The 17,937-nt window shown below is 40.3% G+C and overlaps 2 protein-coding genes across 8 annotated transcripts in view; both read right to left on the bottom strand.

The window, feature by feature from the left end:
• The window catches only part of LOC138060844 (very long chain fatty acid elongase 7-like), a 54,759-nt gene extending 40,574 nt beyond the window's left edge, over positions 1-14,185 (bottom strand). Inside the window, exon 1 of one of the 2 annotated variants that reach the window (XM_068926116.1) lies at positions 14,164-14,185. The gene's annotated coding sequence lies outside the window, so the exon portion shown is untranslated. Of the gene's footprint in view, positions 1-11,916; positions 11,988-14,163 lie in introns of those variants that run through there. The other variant, XM_068926114.1, reaches the window with a different exon arrangement.
• A 960-nt stretch (positions 14,186-15,145) lies between these two features.
• Positions 15,146-17,937, bottom strand: part of LOC138060895 (DNA excision repair protein ERCC-8-like) — a 33,013-nt gene continuing 30,221 nt past the window's right edge. For 3 of the 6 annotated variants that reach the window (XM_068926098.1, XM_068926100.1, XM_068926102.1), the window contains 2 exons: positions 16,941-17,045; positions 15,151-16,466 (listed from right to left, as the gene is read on the bottom strand). In XM_068926098.1, the coding sequence (XP_068782199.1) occupies positions 16,977-17,045 (69 nt within the window). In that variant the 3' untranslated portion in view covers positions 15,151-16,466; positions 16,941-16,976. Of the gene's footprint in view, positions 17,046-17,937 lie in introns of all 6 variants that reach the window. The other 3 variants (XM_068926096.1, XM_068926101.1, XM_068926099.1) reach the window with 2 other exon arrangements.

Below are 17,937 nucleotides of genomic sequence, written 5' to 3'. Positions count from 1 at the left end.
TTCAGATGGAACTTCCTGTGGTTCAGTTTCTGCCCGTTGCCTCTTGTCCTGTCGCTGGGCACCACAGAGAAGAGTCTGGCCCGTCCTTTTGACACCCTCCCTTCAGATACTTGTACACGTTGATCAGATCCCCTCTCAGTCTTCTCTTCTCCAGGCTGAACAGGCCCAGCTCTCGCAGTCTTTCTTCAGAGGAGAGATGCTCCAGTCCCCTCATCATCTTTGTAGCCCTCCGCTGGACTCTCTCCAGGAGTGCCATGTCTCTCTTGGACTGGGGAGCCCAGAACTGGACACAGTACTCCAGGGGAGGCCTCCCCAGGGCTGAGGAGAGGGGCAGGATCACCTCCCTCGACCTGCTGGCAACACTCTGCCTAATGCACCCCAGGATCCCATTGGCCCTCCTGGCCACAGGGGCACATTGCTGCCTCATGGTCAACTTCTTGTCCACCAGGACTCCCAGGTCCTTCTCTGCAGGGCTGCCTTCCAGCAGGTCAACCCCTAACCCGTACTGGTGTGTAGGGTTCTTCCTCCCGAGGTGCAGGACCCTGCTCTTGCCTTTGTTGAACTTCAGGAGGTTCCTCTCCACCCAGCTCTCCAGCCTGTCCAGGTCCCTCTGAATGGCAGCACAGCCCCCTGGTGTATCAGCCACTCCTCCCAGTTTTGTATCATCAGCAAACCTGCTGAGGGTATACTCTGACCCATGTCACTGATGAATGCGTTGACCAAGACTGGCTAAATGCCAGCTATATGCTGCACCCCAAAGAGGAAGAATGCTCAGGGAATGAAGCAGCTGAACAAGCCTTAGTTTTCTGCTCATTGATAGCATTCTCTGTATGGTGGATCCCTCTCTTGATTACTTCAATGTAAATTTGGAACAAGTTCATTGGTTCAGCTAATTTTCATAAGCTCTATAATAATTACTAGCAGAAGTGTGCCAAGACTTAGAGTCATTGCATATATCAATCCAGAAGGATGGCTGAAAATCATATGAAGTAATAGGCTTTCATACTGAATAAGCAGAAGAAAGAATAGTAAGAAGAGATGAATGAGTATTTAGTTCTGCTGTTTCATAAGTTGAACACCCAATCCTGAAGTTGCAGCAAATTGCATTCCTTTCCTGTAAGAAGTGCAGCAGTCAGAGTGCTGAGCATCTCTCTACAGTTCTCCATCTGCCCAGTGCAAAAGCCAGGGCACTTAATAGCTCTGTTACACCAGGCTGATTCTCTAGGCACTCTGCTGGGAGGGGGATGTGATGCAGCTCCCCCCTTACAGTTTTGTCACCCAAACTACCCCAAAATCCTTTTCTGCTCAGTTGTAGTGTTGGTGTTCCCCCTCCTTTCAGGCAACAAGTTCATTCCATAGGAACAGAGAGAAAGAATATAATCCTTTTTTGCATCTTCCCTCTTCACAGATACCCTATAATCTGAGTTTTAACACTGCAACAAAACAAAGTGAAAACAGAATCAGTACACACAAATAGCTAAGCTGTGCTAGTGTGTTGCTGTGCTCAATAGTTCTAATCTGCTTAGGTGAGTGCTATCCCTAGCATTCTCCAGCCAAGAAGTTTAGTCTTTTCTACACGCTCCTGACCAGCTTATACAGATATGCATACCCATCACCATCTTTTCCTCTATGAATTTACAGCTTGACAACACTCATCATCAATTCCTTTTCAGGAAGAAGGTAGACAGTTTTAGATTATACTAAGACTTTTATTCAAAGCACTACTTACTGCATTCCTCTTTTCTTTGAGCCTTTACAATCAAGTGTGAGATTTTCACACTAAACACAAACCAGGATCACATACCAGCAAAACAACACATACCTTCCCATTGCAACTTAAAAGTTCTCCTTCTAAAGGAGAAGCACTTACACTTACTATCCCAATAGCTTGCACAAACATACCCGAACTCTTATTCTTGCTAACTCAAATGCCGCTAGTAGCATAACTACAGGATCATCAAACTCAGAACAAATAACTAAAGCTTACTTGAGAGCTGAGGAAATACTCTTAAAACTACAAAGCCTAACAAAACTGGGTTGTACTTAATTAGCACTGTGGCAGGAGTGGAGGAGAGAGGATAGGAGCTGACCTCAGGAGTTAACTGACCGTTGTTTGGACTGTTACTGACCTCAGCATGGCTTCCTTTTTGGGATTCTGTCATCTTGGCTTTACTAGTACCTCAAGGAAAACACCCTGTGCAGGTCTGTGACAGACAAAGGAACGATTCAAAATAGGCCAGCACAGATGCATTTCATTCCCGCAATGTCACTGATCTTCAAGGCAGTATTTTCTCCCTGAGAGTGGTCTGTTAAGCAGACACAACTACTAAGAGGCACTACTAGTGATATAGGTGTGAGTTGCTTATAGAGATGAGCAAAGTAGTCTGATTTGTTCTGAAGTACTCAAAATTCCTTATGTTACTATGTTACTACCAGCTTATATATCATTGGTAAAGTTCAGAATATAGGCTTTTGCTGATAACATGCCCTGCCGAAAATATGCCTAAAGGTATGCATCATCAAACAGTGAGGCTCAAAGCAAGACTTCAAGATGTGAATGGTGACATAACTTGAAAAACACATTCTGTCTTGGTGAATCTGCAGTGAAACTTCATTTACTTGTAAGGGAGCTGGAGGCCAGAATGGAAGGAAGGTAGAAGAAAAAAACATCAAACAAACTTGTGAAAGTTTTAGCCTGAAATTAGTATACCAAAAGGTTTCTTCCAAAAAAGATCACTGACTTTCCATTCTATCTGAGAAATTAGACTCGTCAACGAGGAACTTCAGATCCTACAGGGTGTATTACTGACACAGATAAACCTGGACTACTGTCAAAGTGAGGACACTCACCCAAGCAGATTTCTGCCATCTTCAATAGCTGTATATGGGGAAATGTCAAGCAATTTGCATGCAACAGCTTTTATGTCTTACAGTGTGCTTCATAGGAGGTGCTGTCATTCTTCCTCTTCTGCAGTTTTTTTTTTTACTGTTGGGCTTGAGAATTTAAATAGGTCAAGATTAACAGGTGGAAGTGGGACTGTTGCTCCATATCAGATGGCAGAGCATTATCTGACTTTTATGTGTAGGTGGGAGCTGAAAAAAATCCTTTTAGGTCAACTTGTTTTTATATCTCCACCCATTTTGACATGGCTTAATGCTCACTCTAGGGCAGCCACAGGCAAAATAATGTGTTATAAGAACAGCTGGAACAGATTAGCTGAGATTAATGCAACTGTAAAGAGCTGCAAGTTCAATCTTATAAAAAAAATCAGCATTTCAAAAAGAAACTTATACTTTCCTAGTTGTTATCTTTCTAACACGGCTTTCTAATATGGCTTATCAAGCATTTCTGAATGTCTGAAGCTTAGTTCCTTCTCTCCCTCTTTGCTGACAACCAGTGTCTTATCCAAGGGTTTACTGTGGTCAAGGGAAACCATCATTGTATTTGGCTCACCTTTGCATACTGAGAGATGCAACTGGAGGACAAAATGCAATTTCTGAGCTTATATCAAGGTTTTCAGAAACATTTCTGACTAATGTCTTACAGGCTGCTCTCAGGTTGATCTTGGTCATTACTGTTTATAATGAGTTATACACATAAAAATTCTCAAAGGCTACATAAGCTCATGCATACGAATGCAGTGGAAATCTGTGCCTGCAGAGATAATGTCATTGTGGCATGAGGAAATAACTAAATTGCTGTATTTACTGTTCTCTCTTACCATTTTTAAGGTCGCTTGTCTTTGTCATGTACTGAACACTAGCAAAAGGAAGTTACCCCCAAGCAGCATCATTTCCTGGTAGCAGTATTTTCATAGCCATACAGCAATTAGTGCTCTTTTCAGGGCACTCGGATCTAATCTTTCTGGTCTAAGATCTGGCAGCAAATACTAAAGAAATAATCCTACATACTGCCAGTTAATGTAATAACAATAAAAATAAATTAACAATTGAAAATAAATCTTCAAGAAAAGCCATTGTCATTCCCTTTGTCTCACCGTCTTTCTGATTGTCAGCATGGCTGGATCTTGTCCCAGGATGTTTGGTCTTTGATTCTGCTAGAGGATTCAGGTGCTTCCAAAGCACAAATTAATTTATAACAGAACTAATGATTTTTTTCTTTTAAGGCAAGCCATTTGAAATATCACTGAGATTCCTAAAATAAAAGAAATCTCAAAGCCTAGCTCCACCTAGTACTCATTCTTTGAAAAATTTAGCTAATTGTCTCTAAATGGTGAAACCACTGTGATTTTATGGTGAAGCAGAAACAAATCAATATCACTAAAGAGGGACTAAGCAAAGTGCTGTGGAGGAAACAACTCCCTGACATTGGAAACTGCTTTTGATCACCTTATGTAAAGAAAAGATCCAAATCTCTGTAAATGTATAGGGAAATCTAACTAAAGTTGTAATGTTTTGAGCATTTAGATCAGAATCTTTGGCCCCTAAATTCAACATAGTAATAGATACTGTTTGGAAAACTACTACCAGTGCCCTAGCATTGGGTTTTCTATCTGTGTGATTATTTTAGAGCTTTGCTTTTCCAGACAGACATGCGCATCATCCTCTCCAGAAGAATGTTTTGTTTGCACTCCCCCATTTGCTAAATTCATCCTTTTTTCCCTCTGAGCACAGGCACGCGTGCAGCCTCAGTCCCTCTGTTTCGAAAGAGCCCAAGTCACTCTCAGAAACCAACTCACTGGGAAGCTTCATCAAAACCAAAATCTCTAACAAATTGTGCCACTATAAAGACAGGCTTCTACACTTGCTTGCTTGCAGTCAGAGGCTTTCATGGCATTTGTACATTTTCCACACAGGACCTGGACTTGTCTTCCTATTAACCTGTTAAGTGTGAACAAGCTGTTAAAGGATTACTAATAGCAACTGAGTTTCAGAACATGGCAGGCTAGTGTCAAGTGTCATGAAAATGTGTGCTTTTCCACAGCTGCTTTAGTGGTTAATCTTTAATAGTTAAAAGGCTTTTAGATTAGAGTTCCCAAGAAAACACCTTCTTTTTCCAAACAGGCTACCAAGGAAGGTAAGGAGGATGCGAACTGTCTAAAAATATAAAAAGGAGATGGACTAGATAGGAAAAAAAGGAGAGAAATAACCTGAGCAGACAAAGCAGTGAGTTTCCATACAAATTTCTTCCATTATCCTGGATTTGTTTTAAAGACTCTGCCAAGCCATAGCAGGATTTTTGTGCTAAAGAAGCATTCGATTCCTACATCAGAGCTTCCCTTCTTGCTACCTGAGGAGAGGTGAAGCAAAGCTAATTTTAGCCACTTTGAACTCTCTCACACAACTGCCAAGACATCCCAGTGCCTGTTTAGCCTGCCTTTACCTTAACAGCCTGGAGGGGCTCAAAGCTACAAATTCTAGAGGCTGCTCTGGGGCAGCCTGAGTGACAGGGACATGAGTAGGGCTCTTTCCATTGACTGTCTCTGGCATTGCCATCACTGGTAATGACTTTGTCATCTGCAATAGGTGATAACTCTGAGTGGGATGACATTGGGTGGAGTTAGAATAATGTAGAGCATCTACTTGCTTGCAGATTTCTGTTAAGTCCATTCGGGGAAATCCTCTATGCTTTGTGCAGCATGTGCTCAGATTTTAATAGGGTCTGAGGAAAAGTGTCATTTTCTCAAAGCAGTTTTCACTATGTTGTTCTTTTTACAAAGTTTAGCCCCTCCGTTAAAGCACTGTGTGCAGCGTTCCTTAAATATACTCTGCATTTCTTGGTTAATCATCCTGTAATAATTCAGAATACATCTGTGGATGTAATAAAATACCACTTGGTTTTGCTGCTTATGTTAGATCAAGGCTTACCTGGTACATTTAATCATTCATATATTTAATACATTTGTGATATCTTTTTGCAAATAGACTCGTTAGGATTATTAGCATAGTCTCAAGTGCCTAAAAGGTGTGCTAGTTGCATTATAGTATCAAGAAGATGTGAGTCTTGATACAATGAACAGTTAAAAGGTTACGACAGTAGAAAGGAAGAGGAGTGATTTTAAAAAGTTAGATAATGGTGATCACCCAGAAGAAGCAAGGTATGTTTGTCAGCTATGTCAGGTGTCAATTTTCGGGGTTATTGACGACCTGAGACACACACAATAAAGGGACAGCATGGGATGCTGCTGAAAACATAACACTGAAACACCTCCTCATGAATATTTAAGAGGTAACCATAACAAAAGTCTGACTCATTTTCTACAGACGTAATGACAAAAGTGGGTCTTGAAATCTGATATGAATGAGACGTTACAAGCTGGGTAGACCAGCTTGGAGTAAGGTAGTAAGAAGGGTAGAGATAGTTGCTGGAAGAGTAAATGAACAAAGATTACTTAAGTAGGCTAGATCAGAATTATGAATGGTATTGAAGGCGTTTAAAGAGGAAGGGGTTTAAAGAGGAAGTAATGTAGTGAGAGAATAAAAGCAAAAGTTGTCAAAGAAGACACCAAGATTTTAGCATGAGAAGTGTCTTAAATTTGTGGCACCTTTCATTAAATAGGTGGTAGAATGGAAACGTGGGAGTAAGTAAGTAAAGAGGAATTAATCAAGATGGAAGGTGAGGGAATGAAAGTTAGTGGACTCTTGGAACAGAAAAAGTTAGACCAGATTTTATAAATAGTTATAGAGGAAGAAGTGGTAAAATCTCGACACTGGGTATTTTAGGTGGAGAAGACCTTACAGCTTTGACTCAGGGAGGCTGCTGGCATTAGATATGGTGACGAACGATGAGGCAGTGGAGACCGTTTTAAAGGGGAATTAACCAATTCAGCTTGGACTAGCCTAAGCTTAAGATGAAAGAGCATTTAGAAAATAATGAAGAGAAAGGCAGAAATACGAATGTGGGTAGGAGAAGCAGAATCTACAAATCGGGACAAAGAACAAAGCTGGTAGCTGTTTCACATTGCACAAAGTTGAAGTCTTTAGTATGGCAGTTAGCACTGATAATTTTCAGAGATTTCTGCAATATTTTAGCTACGCTTTTATTTAACTAAATACCTTTTTAGATAAAGTAGATATTCAACATTTATTTAATAACTTAGTTGAAGTTAGTAATGTTTTAAGAAGATGCAGGTGACTGAAGAAAATAATAATGAAAATAGGTCAATTATAAATAATATTTAAGTGTCAGTTTTTCAAGACAATTGTTTTCTACTGACTGTAATAAGCAAATACTGGAAGGGCGGGAACTAAAGCACTTCTTTGTCATAGGAAAATATTCCATTGAGTCTAAATGAGTGAAATAGCAGCTAGTGTTATTCCAGAAACTGCTTGTATATGTTAACATAGGATTATGAAAAAGCTAATGAATACTCCCTCTCATTTGGCCTTATTCTGTGGGTACAGTTCTGCTCTAACATACCAAAATGGCTTTCAGATCAACGCTGTCTTATGGTCTTCTGCTCAAAATGCTATTTGAGCTGGTAAACCACCGTATGCACCTAAGCACGTAGCCATGCCTACCAAATGCAAATGGGGAAGAAAGGGGAGCGCAGGCCAAAGAACTGCCCAGAGAGGTTGGGCAATATTTTGAAAACAAAGAGAACTGCAGATTCTAAGCAGAACAGCTTAATCAATAATATTCAATGGGGGAGTAAAAGGTTGAGGGCTTTAGTGTAGAGAGAGGCCAGGACTGAGTCCCCGCTTGGAGACCTGTCTGTGGGAATGACTATGTGCAGCAGAGAAAGGAGATGAAAATTAACAGCAATAGATATCAACAGCCTGATGTTGAGCGAGGGAGAAGAGAGAGTAGCTGTGATGACGAAAGACTTGAACGTAAGTGACTGTGGGTAAAGCAGTGGAGACAAAAGGAAGGTAGAGAGGTGTGGGATTCACCCCTTTCAAAGCTCTTGCGCACTGACCCATGCAGAGGGTAAGCTTTACCTCAGGGCTTGACAGACCAAGGCACCGCAGGTGTGAGCACAGGGTCTTGCAGTGCACCAGTGTAGCATGGAGGACTGCTGAGCATACATGTCCTGCGCAGCTCGGGGCACAAACGGGGCTCTACCATCCCTTTCAAAAAACTGCTTACTAGAATAGCTCCTTTGTTTACTACCTGTAACTTCCATTTTTCTTGGGATTGTTAGCTTAGTGCTCAGCCAGTCTGGTGGACTACTGGACCACTTTCCACCTACTGACTCACCTGTTTTGTCCTCTCTCTGGCAGGAAAAGAAACTTTGCTGGCACAGTACTTAAGATCGCTGAAATACACTGTTACACGGTACAGCAGTGAAAAGAGCTTACACTTGCTTAGAGCACACAGCATGAACTTCCTGAGATGTTGGAACCTATATTCCAGCACAGGGGTGTTAGACAATCACTCCTGCCAAGCAGTAATATAATTCTTTCATCAGAGTTCTGCCAGTCTCATAGTTATCTACATTTAACATGGCACCCATCACTGAGTGCTATTTAAATTATTTTGATATACTTCATTAGTCAACCTAAACCTTATTATGTATCCACAGTGGAAGAACAGGATTAAGCAGGTGTTTTGAACATTCACTTAGGCCCTTGGGTACACTAGTTGTCTGCAAAACAACTAAATGCTCTGGAAACTTTCTTTATAAACAATGATGAATATTCAGGTGGCAGAGGTCAGTGCAACCTGAGAGATGCAATTTTTTTCCTTGGGAAGTAATTTGTGCAGTACCCTGAGAATATGCCATACACTCAAAATGAGTGCCAACCGTGACCGTTTCCCATGGAACGCATGCAGATGTTCTGCTCAGGGTACAGTTCCAGCTGCACCAGTAGCAGCGCAGAACCACAGAACAACATCAGACCCTTCAGATACTAAGATGCTTAGCTCCAACTGAAATAGGCCATAAGCACGCTCTAGGTGCAAAGATGTATTCTCTGGGCCATACAATCCCTCGGGAAGAACTAGTGATAGGCAAAAGAAAAGAACTTCGTATAAATCTACTGTTTCATAAAGTCCCAAAACATTTTTTTCATGTTTGCTAGCATGAGAATTATAATCAGCTGATTTCCTTAGGAGCTCCAGAACAGTGTAGGTGGTGATAGCAACAGCAATTAACTGTTGAGCAACACGAGACACTCCCCACCAACTGCCACAAAACATGCAAACTCCTCACTATTCTCACCATATGCTTAATGTTTGGTGTAACTTCTATTACAACAAACATGGGCTCCCCAAAATGATTAATTCATTGTACCTTATTGATATAGCGTATCTCCAGAGAACAGGAAAGAAGTGTATTATCACAGTACCAAATAAAGTAGCCTAGCCATGGCAATAAGAGTCTAATATATATATAAGCTAAGCTATAGCATAGCATCACAGCAAAGTACTTCAGCCTGCGTTGCTTTGGCTAGGTTGCTCATTCAAGCTACAGTTAACTTTTCTGTATCATACTGCTGCCAGCAGAACAGACGTACCCTGAGTTACAGGCAAGGGATCTCTTTTTCAGGCTCCTCAACTTTCTTAAAATGGTACTGACAGATTAAAGATCCTCCATACAGACCAAGAAATATTTTTGTGGATGAAAGTAACACAGACATATGGGCATTAAAACCTACAGTTCCTTCAGAGGCCATCCTGAACTACTAACAGAAGATTAAGAGTCAATTTCAAATTTTAAATACAAATGAAACTGGCCGGCTACCAAATATAAGTCTATACTTGCCAATGATCTCCAGCAAGAGCATACTATATTTCTCTGTTCATTATGAATACATTTTTGATCTAACTTTTCTAAAAGTATGATTTCAAATTTACTTAAACTTAATCTGGGAATAATTCTGTTAGAGGATAAGACCTGTAACTAACATAAAGCAAATATCCTATTAAATAAATCCTTTGCAGCCAACAGAAAAGGAAAATGCTTATTATCTTTCAAATGTGGCTGTTATCTGACAACAGCAAAATATTTTACTAAACTCTCTTTTCTCTCCCCCCATTAATCTAACTTGTATTAAATAAAGGCATATTATTTTTCTTGCTGAACAAATTACTCTGTTCTTGCTTAAACACGTTACTCTAGATTGCAAACATATGGCTGTAAAAATAACTGGATGGACTGATTTGAACTGCTGATTTTAATCTCCTATGTGGCATAGGGAAATTTAGTATAAAACCTGTTTAGGGTTACAGAGGCATCTTTTGAACAGCTGTAAGAAAAGGGCATATTTGTAATCTTCCAAATGTACAGACCTCAGTGACTGACTGAAAGTCTCCTTCCTAGCACAACGTCTTGACTCACTAAAATGCATAATTAAAAATACTGTTTTCTTTCTCCGTTAATTTGAAAGCAAATAGTGATAAATTGAAAATTAAAAAAAAAAAAACTATATCCCTATGCAATTTCAAAATTCTTTTTTAAAAGTAAATAGAAAGCTCTTCCTCAGCAGCCCCAAATATTTTTTTCTGATTTCTTGGGCTTGGTGAAATTTGGCAAGACTGAGAGTGGTTAAGGGTTGACAGCTTAGTGGATAACACTGGTTAGCAGTCATCCAGGGAGCACGTGTGTGCTGGTGGGTACACCTGCCTTCATTCCTGAAGGAATGAAGCTGTGGGGAGCAGGTATGCATCTGCGTGAACTCCTGGCCACTCAGTCATTCCTTCTTACCCTCCATTCCCATTGTTTTTACAAAATAGACTAAAAGAAAACAAAAACAAGGGAAGCAGAAAGAAGGCATGTCTATTTCATAACTTATCTTTAATCTCACAAAAGCACTTTACTGATTCGTTTTACATACTTTCGTTTAGTTGGATATTATGAATATTAACTGCTGTCCACTGTAACCAATATGCTGCCTCAAGAATGTCTCTTAGACATCTCAGTATTCCAGCACAGATCTAAGTGGCTAAGCACATGGCAAATACTCAACCTCTCTTTCACTGTGGACTACCTTAGCCATGTTAGTTCATATGTGTTGCATGCCAAATATATGTAGCTGAACAGTTCCTGTGGCTTAACTGATATGCCATAACTTGACCACAGACCTCAAACTTAATTTGTACTAAGCTATTACTAGGCTCATACGTTCACTATGACAGATGCTAGGCCAATATGCACGGAAGAGCTTAACTGTACGCCCTAGACCTCTACCTGCATTGAAGACTGAGACCTTTTCTCAAAAGGAGCCCTCAGAGTGGTGTTTCTTTTATTTATATGTGTCTGTGTACACACATACATATGTATATATGTATGTGCAAAGTGGAATAAGGACTATAACACAAGGTTAAACATAGAAAAAAAATTCAATTTTGTTGATATTCCCAAATCTGAGAATTTCTTTAGCCTTGCAGTGACAGAAGTTTTAAAATCTCAAGCATCAGGCTAAGCAAGTAGATGAAGAACTCATTCTTGATTAAAAAAAAAAAAAAAAAGATGTCATTTGTGCAATAAAAAGCCCAGCTCAAGTACAATGTGAAAAAGGTAGCAAATAAGTCCCTAAAGTTTTAGTCTTGTCACCATACGTGTAACAGTGGAAATACTGGGGATAGAGAAAAGAGCATAAAGGGGTAAGCACATGGTGCTGAACTTGTTTTTTCAGTACTTGGGTTGGGAGTTAACCATATTTCTATTTTCCTGTGCTAATGCCTTCTTCCAGGACTCTCTATAGGAGGAAGAAGAACCAGCTTTTTGCTTGGATGTCTTACTGCCTAATTTTTTTCAAGTATCATAATCCAGACTTAAATAATCAAAGAGTCATAGCTGACTCTCTGAAGAAAGAGAGAGAGTTTCTTTTTTTTAACAGAAATCAACTTTCACTCAAGCTGAAGGAGGCTTTTCTTAGGCTCTCCTGATTTTTTTCAATTGGGCTGGCCTCAGACAGGCTCCCATCTCCATTCTTTCCTTAGGCTAGAAGGGAAAGGAAATTCTTTGATCTCTTGTAAGAGGCAATAAATTCTTTTTTGTCTTTTGGTACCTTCTGCGTCAAGCTGAAACGAAAATCTTCTCAGCTTCCCTGGCAGGCAAAACAAGTCTTCTAAGTCTTCTAATTCCTGGAATAGCCTGAAAGGATGAAAGCACTTTCATATGTATTCTACTTTGGAGTACGAATACTAAATCCCAGTACCTGCTATTACAGTCGAGTGCTGTCAGGTTTAGTTTAAACAAACCCTTTAAACTTTCTTACTATTTTTAATGGGAATTTAGAATCCATCTCTCAGCTAGTCGCTGCTCACGTGAATGACTTTATTTCCACATGAATACAGCACCACATCTGACCCCTGACTGGATTTTCAAATCTTTTTTCAAACTGACACAAGGATGGGAAGTGCAATTAAGCCTGTAATACTCCACTTGCTGCACTTCTGGCTCTGAAGGAGCTCAGACACTACAAATTTTATAAAGACATGCTATAAGAATAGAAACAGAATAGTCATAGAAGGTGAAGACTCAGGGGTAATTACCACATTTGACTTACAAACAAGCAAGATATGCACAGTTGCAGCTGTCCCTCTTTGCTTAGAGTTTGGTTCTGCTCTGTGAAAACTAATATATATCTTCACTGACCTTTGTAATCTTTCATTCAGAGGATATGAACACTTCACCTAGTAATTAAATACAGTCACCATAAGAATGCAGCAGAAATAAAAAAAAAAAAAAAAAGGCACATCCTTTATCTGGAGAATGTAAATAACAAATTTACCATATCTACAGGGAACTTTAAATACTTAAGGAAATCATAGGGCATACGCCATTACCCAATGCAGAATTTTCCCAGAAATCAATGTTTGAGATACCAGCTAGCAGTAGAAGTTTAACAGCTTGGAAACTAAACATCACCTATCACCTATTGCCATTGTACGCAAGGTTTTCAGCTGCTGGATTTTTAAACGGGCCTAGATTCTTGCCCAGGTGAGACACAGCTGTTTCTATTTCTCCCACCAGAAACTCCTCTCCTTCCAGCAGAGGACAGTCAAGACAGATAATAATGACATCATCATTTGATATCAGAGGAGAATTAGGGAAGATTCATGTTTAGAAGACATAACTGTTAACAGGGGCATTAAAACCCCAAGGCTATTTCTTTTTTTAACTATCTGAGACAGATTCAGACACTAAATTGACAGCTACCTGAGTAGAAAACTATCTGGGCAGATAATCCCCAGTCCACCTCTTCCTGAGCTGCAAGCCATATTGCATTCATGGGACAATTTACACAAAACTACTATAATGCAAAAAATTATACAACAATATAGGAAAATAATTCCCATAAAACTATAGAGGAAAGTTTCCACATCTCTAAATAGATCCCTATTCAGTGATCTGCTTGTTAGAATCCCATGAGAGACAGCTCTGAAGAGAAGAGGGGTCCAGGCGAGCTGGTTGATTTCCAAAGACCACCTCCTCCAAGCTCAAGAATGATCCATCCCCACGTGCAGGGAGTCAAGCAGAGCTGGCAGCAAACCAGCACGGATGAACAAGCAGCTCCTGACAAAAGCCAGACATAAAAAGGAAGCATACAAGAAGTGGAAGCAGGGACAGGTGAACCAGAAGGAATATAGAGAAACTCTCCCAGCACAGAGATGGCGTTAGGAAAGCCAAAGCCCATTTAGAGTTGAATCCAGAAAGGGATGCCAAGGGCAAGAAGGTACATCAGCAGCCAAAGGAAGATCAGGGAAAACGTGGGCCTGCGGCTGAATCGGGCAGAGGACCTGGTGACAGAGGACACGGAAAAAGTCAAGGTTCTCAACGATCCTTTGCTTTGGTCTTTACTCGTAGGACTTGCCTTCAGCAGTCCCAAGTCCCCGTGACCAGAGGGGAAGTCTGCAGGAAGGAAGACTTACCCTTGAGGCAGGAGGATCAGGTTACGGAACGCTTCAACAAACTGCACGTACACAAGTCCACGGGACCTGATGGGATGCAGCCACAAGCGCTGCGGGAACCAGCTGATGTCTTTGTGAGGCCACTCTCAACTACTTTTGAAAGGTCATGGCATTTGGGGGAAGTTCCTGAGAACTGGAAGGAGGCAAGCATCACTCCTGCCTTCAAGAGCAACAAGACAGAGGATCCAGGGAACAACAACAGGCTGGTCAGCCTCACCTTGCTCCATCGGAAGGGGATGGAACAAATAATCCTGGAAACCACTTGCAAACATATGAAGGTTAAGAAGGTGATTGAGAGTAGTCAGCATCGATTTACAAAGGGAAAATCACGACTGACCAACCTGATAGCCTTCCATGATGAAATGACCAGCTGGGTGGATGAAAGGAGGGCAGTGGATGTTGTTTATCTTGACTTCAGTAAGGCTTTCACCACTGTCTCCCGTAACATCTTCACTGACAGACTGATGAAGTACAGATTAGATAAACAGACAGCGCGATGAACTGAGAACTGGCTGAACTCAAAACTGGCCAGACTCCGGGTTGCAATCAATGGCACGAAGCCCGGCTAGGGGCCAGTCGTTAGCGGAGCACCCCAGGAGTCAACAGTGGGGCCAGTGCTGTCTAACATCTTCATTAATGGCCCGGATCATGGAGCAGAGTGCACCTTCAGCAAGTCTGCAGGCGATACAGAAAGAGTGGTCGATACACCAGGGGATTTCCCTCCCATTCACAGGGACCTTGAGAGGCCAGAGAAATGGGCAGAGAGGAACCTCATGAAATTCAGCAAAGGGAAATGCAAAGTCCTGTACTTGGGGAGGAACAACCCCACACACCAGAACAGGCTGAGGGCCAACCAGCCGGAAAGCAGCTTTGCAAAGAAGGACCCTGGGGGTTCTAGTGGACAGCAAGGTGAACAAGAGCCAGCAATACAGCCTTGCAGCAAATGCCAAGAACCTGGGCTGCATTAGGAAGAGTTGCCAGCATGTCAATGAAGGTGATCCTTCCCCTCTGCTCAGCCCAGGTGTGACACCTGTAGTGTTCTGTTCAGTTCTGGGTTTCCTAGAGAGACGTGGACACGCTGCAGTGGGTTCAGTAAAGGGCCACAAAGATGGTTAAGGGCTTGGAGCATCTCTCATATGAGGAGAAGCTGAAAAAAGGTGAGACTGTTTAGCCTGGAGAAGAAAAAGCTCAGGGGAGTCTTAACCAATGTGTATAAATGCCTGATGAAAGGAAGTAAAGAAGATAGAGCCAGACTCTTCTCATTGGTATCCAGTGACAGGACAAGAGACATTGGGCACAAATTGTAACACAGGCAATTCCATTGAAATATAAGAAAAAAGACTTTTTACTCCGAGGAGGTCCACCATAGAGCTGTTTTTTGTAACATCAACATTTGCAATCATTTTACAGATTGGAAACTGATCACTGAAAACTGATTTGAAAAATAATGTATTCATTCTTTGATAATTAGCTCTGACATGATTTATTGAGTAAACTTTTAGAAATTCAAATACCAAATATATGCAATGCTGCTTTCATATACAAAATATATGCACATTTATAACATGCAACAAAAGTCATCCCTAATAACAGATATCTTTTTAAAGACAAAACCAAAACGTGTAATCTCACTTCAAATTTGTTCCCCAGTTTTTCCTGTTTTAGATAGAAAAAATAACCATTGGTAATGAAAACTGTCACTTAAAAAATAGAAAATTAAGTCCTTTTTTTCTATTACCGTAAAGTGACAGGGTCAGACTGGTCTTTTAAACTAACATCAGCTGAAACTTCTGCAGGCCTTCTACCCTGCAACAATCCGTTTAATAGCATAAGTTAAATTTTGGGTCTCTCCCTGAAAATACGAACTATATATGAAACATGCCTAATGAAAACATTCCCTTGATATGCTCCCTCCTCACATTGTCTTATTCCACGCTGCTAGGATCTAGACTGATATAGAAAGTGACAGTCTATATTTTGTACAGATATTAAAATACAGAAGTACAGTGAATTAATTCAAAAATGCATACCGATCATATCTATACACTATACAAAGATCAAATTACTATCTTTGATTTATTTATAAATTTATTTCACTTCCAGAAACTGTATTATTACTGCTTGAAGTGCTCCATTTCCTTTCTTCTGTTTTTTCCCCTGAAGTGCTGCAGCTCCATCCAATGAGAACTTCTGACTTAGCTCTCAGATTAGTGAGTACATTACTGCTGAGGCATAAACTAGCGATTGAGATTAGGCAATGACCCCCCATAACTCCTCCCTGCCAAAACAGAGTAGGTATTAGGACTACAAACTCAGATGAAAGCAAAGGGTTTTGAAGGACTACATTCTATATTTCTAACTTGAAACATGATCCATACTTTGTCTTGTACTGTACCTCAAGCCTGTTTCTGTCCATGAATTCTTCACCCTGGCTAGGGAAGCGTGTATGAGATTCATACATAGAGGACTGACCTTAAAAACATGTTAACAGGAACAACAAAAACCTAACAAAATTAATTTCTATTTTTAACTTTCTTGGTGAGATTCAGACACAAGTTGATAGGGGATGCCATATAAACACTTGGATAGATAATCTGCCTCTTCCTGAACTGAACATCTCATTCATGGAGAAACTTCTGCAAAACTGACAAAACACAAAAGAACAGGCACATAAATTCATTTAGGCTCCCACTGCACACAGACACTCATAAAAGGACTCAGTCTGCTCCACCTAGACATTGCAGAAAATAAACTGGAAGTATCCCTGAGCTAGCCTTCCTTAAGGCAAAATCCTCTGCATCAGGTCTCTCAGAAATTAAGGGATTATCTCCCTATGTATTAGTGATACCAGAAACAATCTACTATTTACAGGTCACAAGGACTTTTAGTTTTCTTTCAGCTGCTGTTCAACACTGAATAAAGTATACCAACGTGTAAGGGTAAGCGTAAAAGTCAGCAGACACGAAAAAGTAATCCTTTATATGTAGCAATAAAAGTGAAGAAAATGACACAAAAAAGAAGTGGAAGCTTACTTCTGAAAGACCTGGCTTTAATACAACTGTACGAAAATCCAGCCACAAGAAACCTGACAATATCCAAAAGTCCTTGAACGTAGTACCTGAATGTCAGGTTTATATCAGCACACAATTGAAATTCAGCTTTCATCCTCACTGCTGCTCCACGCGTCTTCATATGCTGGAATTAAATGCTGTTGAGATAGAAACTAAAGAAAATAAAAATTCTCTCAGCGGTTTGCTTTAATAGAACTCCAAGCAATTAAAAACATTAAAAGCAAACAAAGGTAACATCTTTCTTAAATTACTATCTGCAGACAAACTGTTGTGTGTCTCACCGATATTGGATTTTTGCAATCAATTCTTTGCCCACTCTGTTCATTAGAGATGGAATAAATTGTGAAAAGACAAGGTATTCTTTTTAACTCCAATTTCAACAAAAATATCTGGAACATTAACTGGAAGCTCTAAAAATGTAAAAGTAAAATATAATATACAGATATTATAACTTGTGTTTGTTTTGTGTTGCTTAAAACACAATTTCATTGTCCCAGCATAACTGAGTACTACTGTCTCAAGAAGTAGTCTCAGCCTCTATCTGCCTCCAACTAGTTCTCACCTTACCCTTGTGTCAGCTCAAGGGTTTGTGCAATCAAGCAGTGCACTAAATCACAGTTCTGACCATGGGTAAAACTTTTTTTTTTTTTTTGGCTTGTTTACTTCTAGCCTGGGTTCAGAGTCTTAAAATACAGGCAACGCAAATGCCTGTTCTAGCACATGGGAGGGAGCAGGAACTAGTGGCCTGTGGAGAGCAGAACTGCTTCTTTCAGAGACAGTGCCAACTTATAACATTTGTAAACAGCAGCAGTAGCTTAACGGATTTCAAAACAATGGCATATGACTCAGCCTCCATAATGTCAAACTTAAGGGGGCAATTATAATCAGAGATGGGTAAATAATGGCTTTTTTTCCCCCCCTCAGACTAAAAAAATAATTTGCTTGTTCTGAAAAACAAAATTCTAAAAATTCTCAGTTAAACAGAATAAAAATATTCATTTCAGGTTAACTGAACACATTTTGATTTTAGGTAATCGAAACTGT

This window comes from Struthio camelus, chromosome W (assembly GCF_040807025.1).
Source record: "Struthio camelus isolate bStrCam1 chromosome W, bStrCam1.hap1, whole genome shotgun sequence".
Taxonomy (NCBI): domain Eukaryota; kingdom Metazoa; phylum Chordata; class Aves; order Struthioniformes; family Struthionidae; genus Struthio; species Struthio camelus.
Note: the sequence above shows the minus strand (reverse complement) of the source record. Positions and strands in the feature narration are given on the sequence as shown.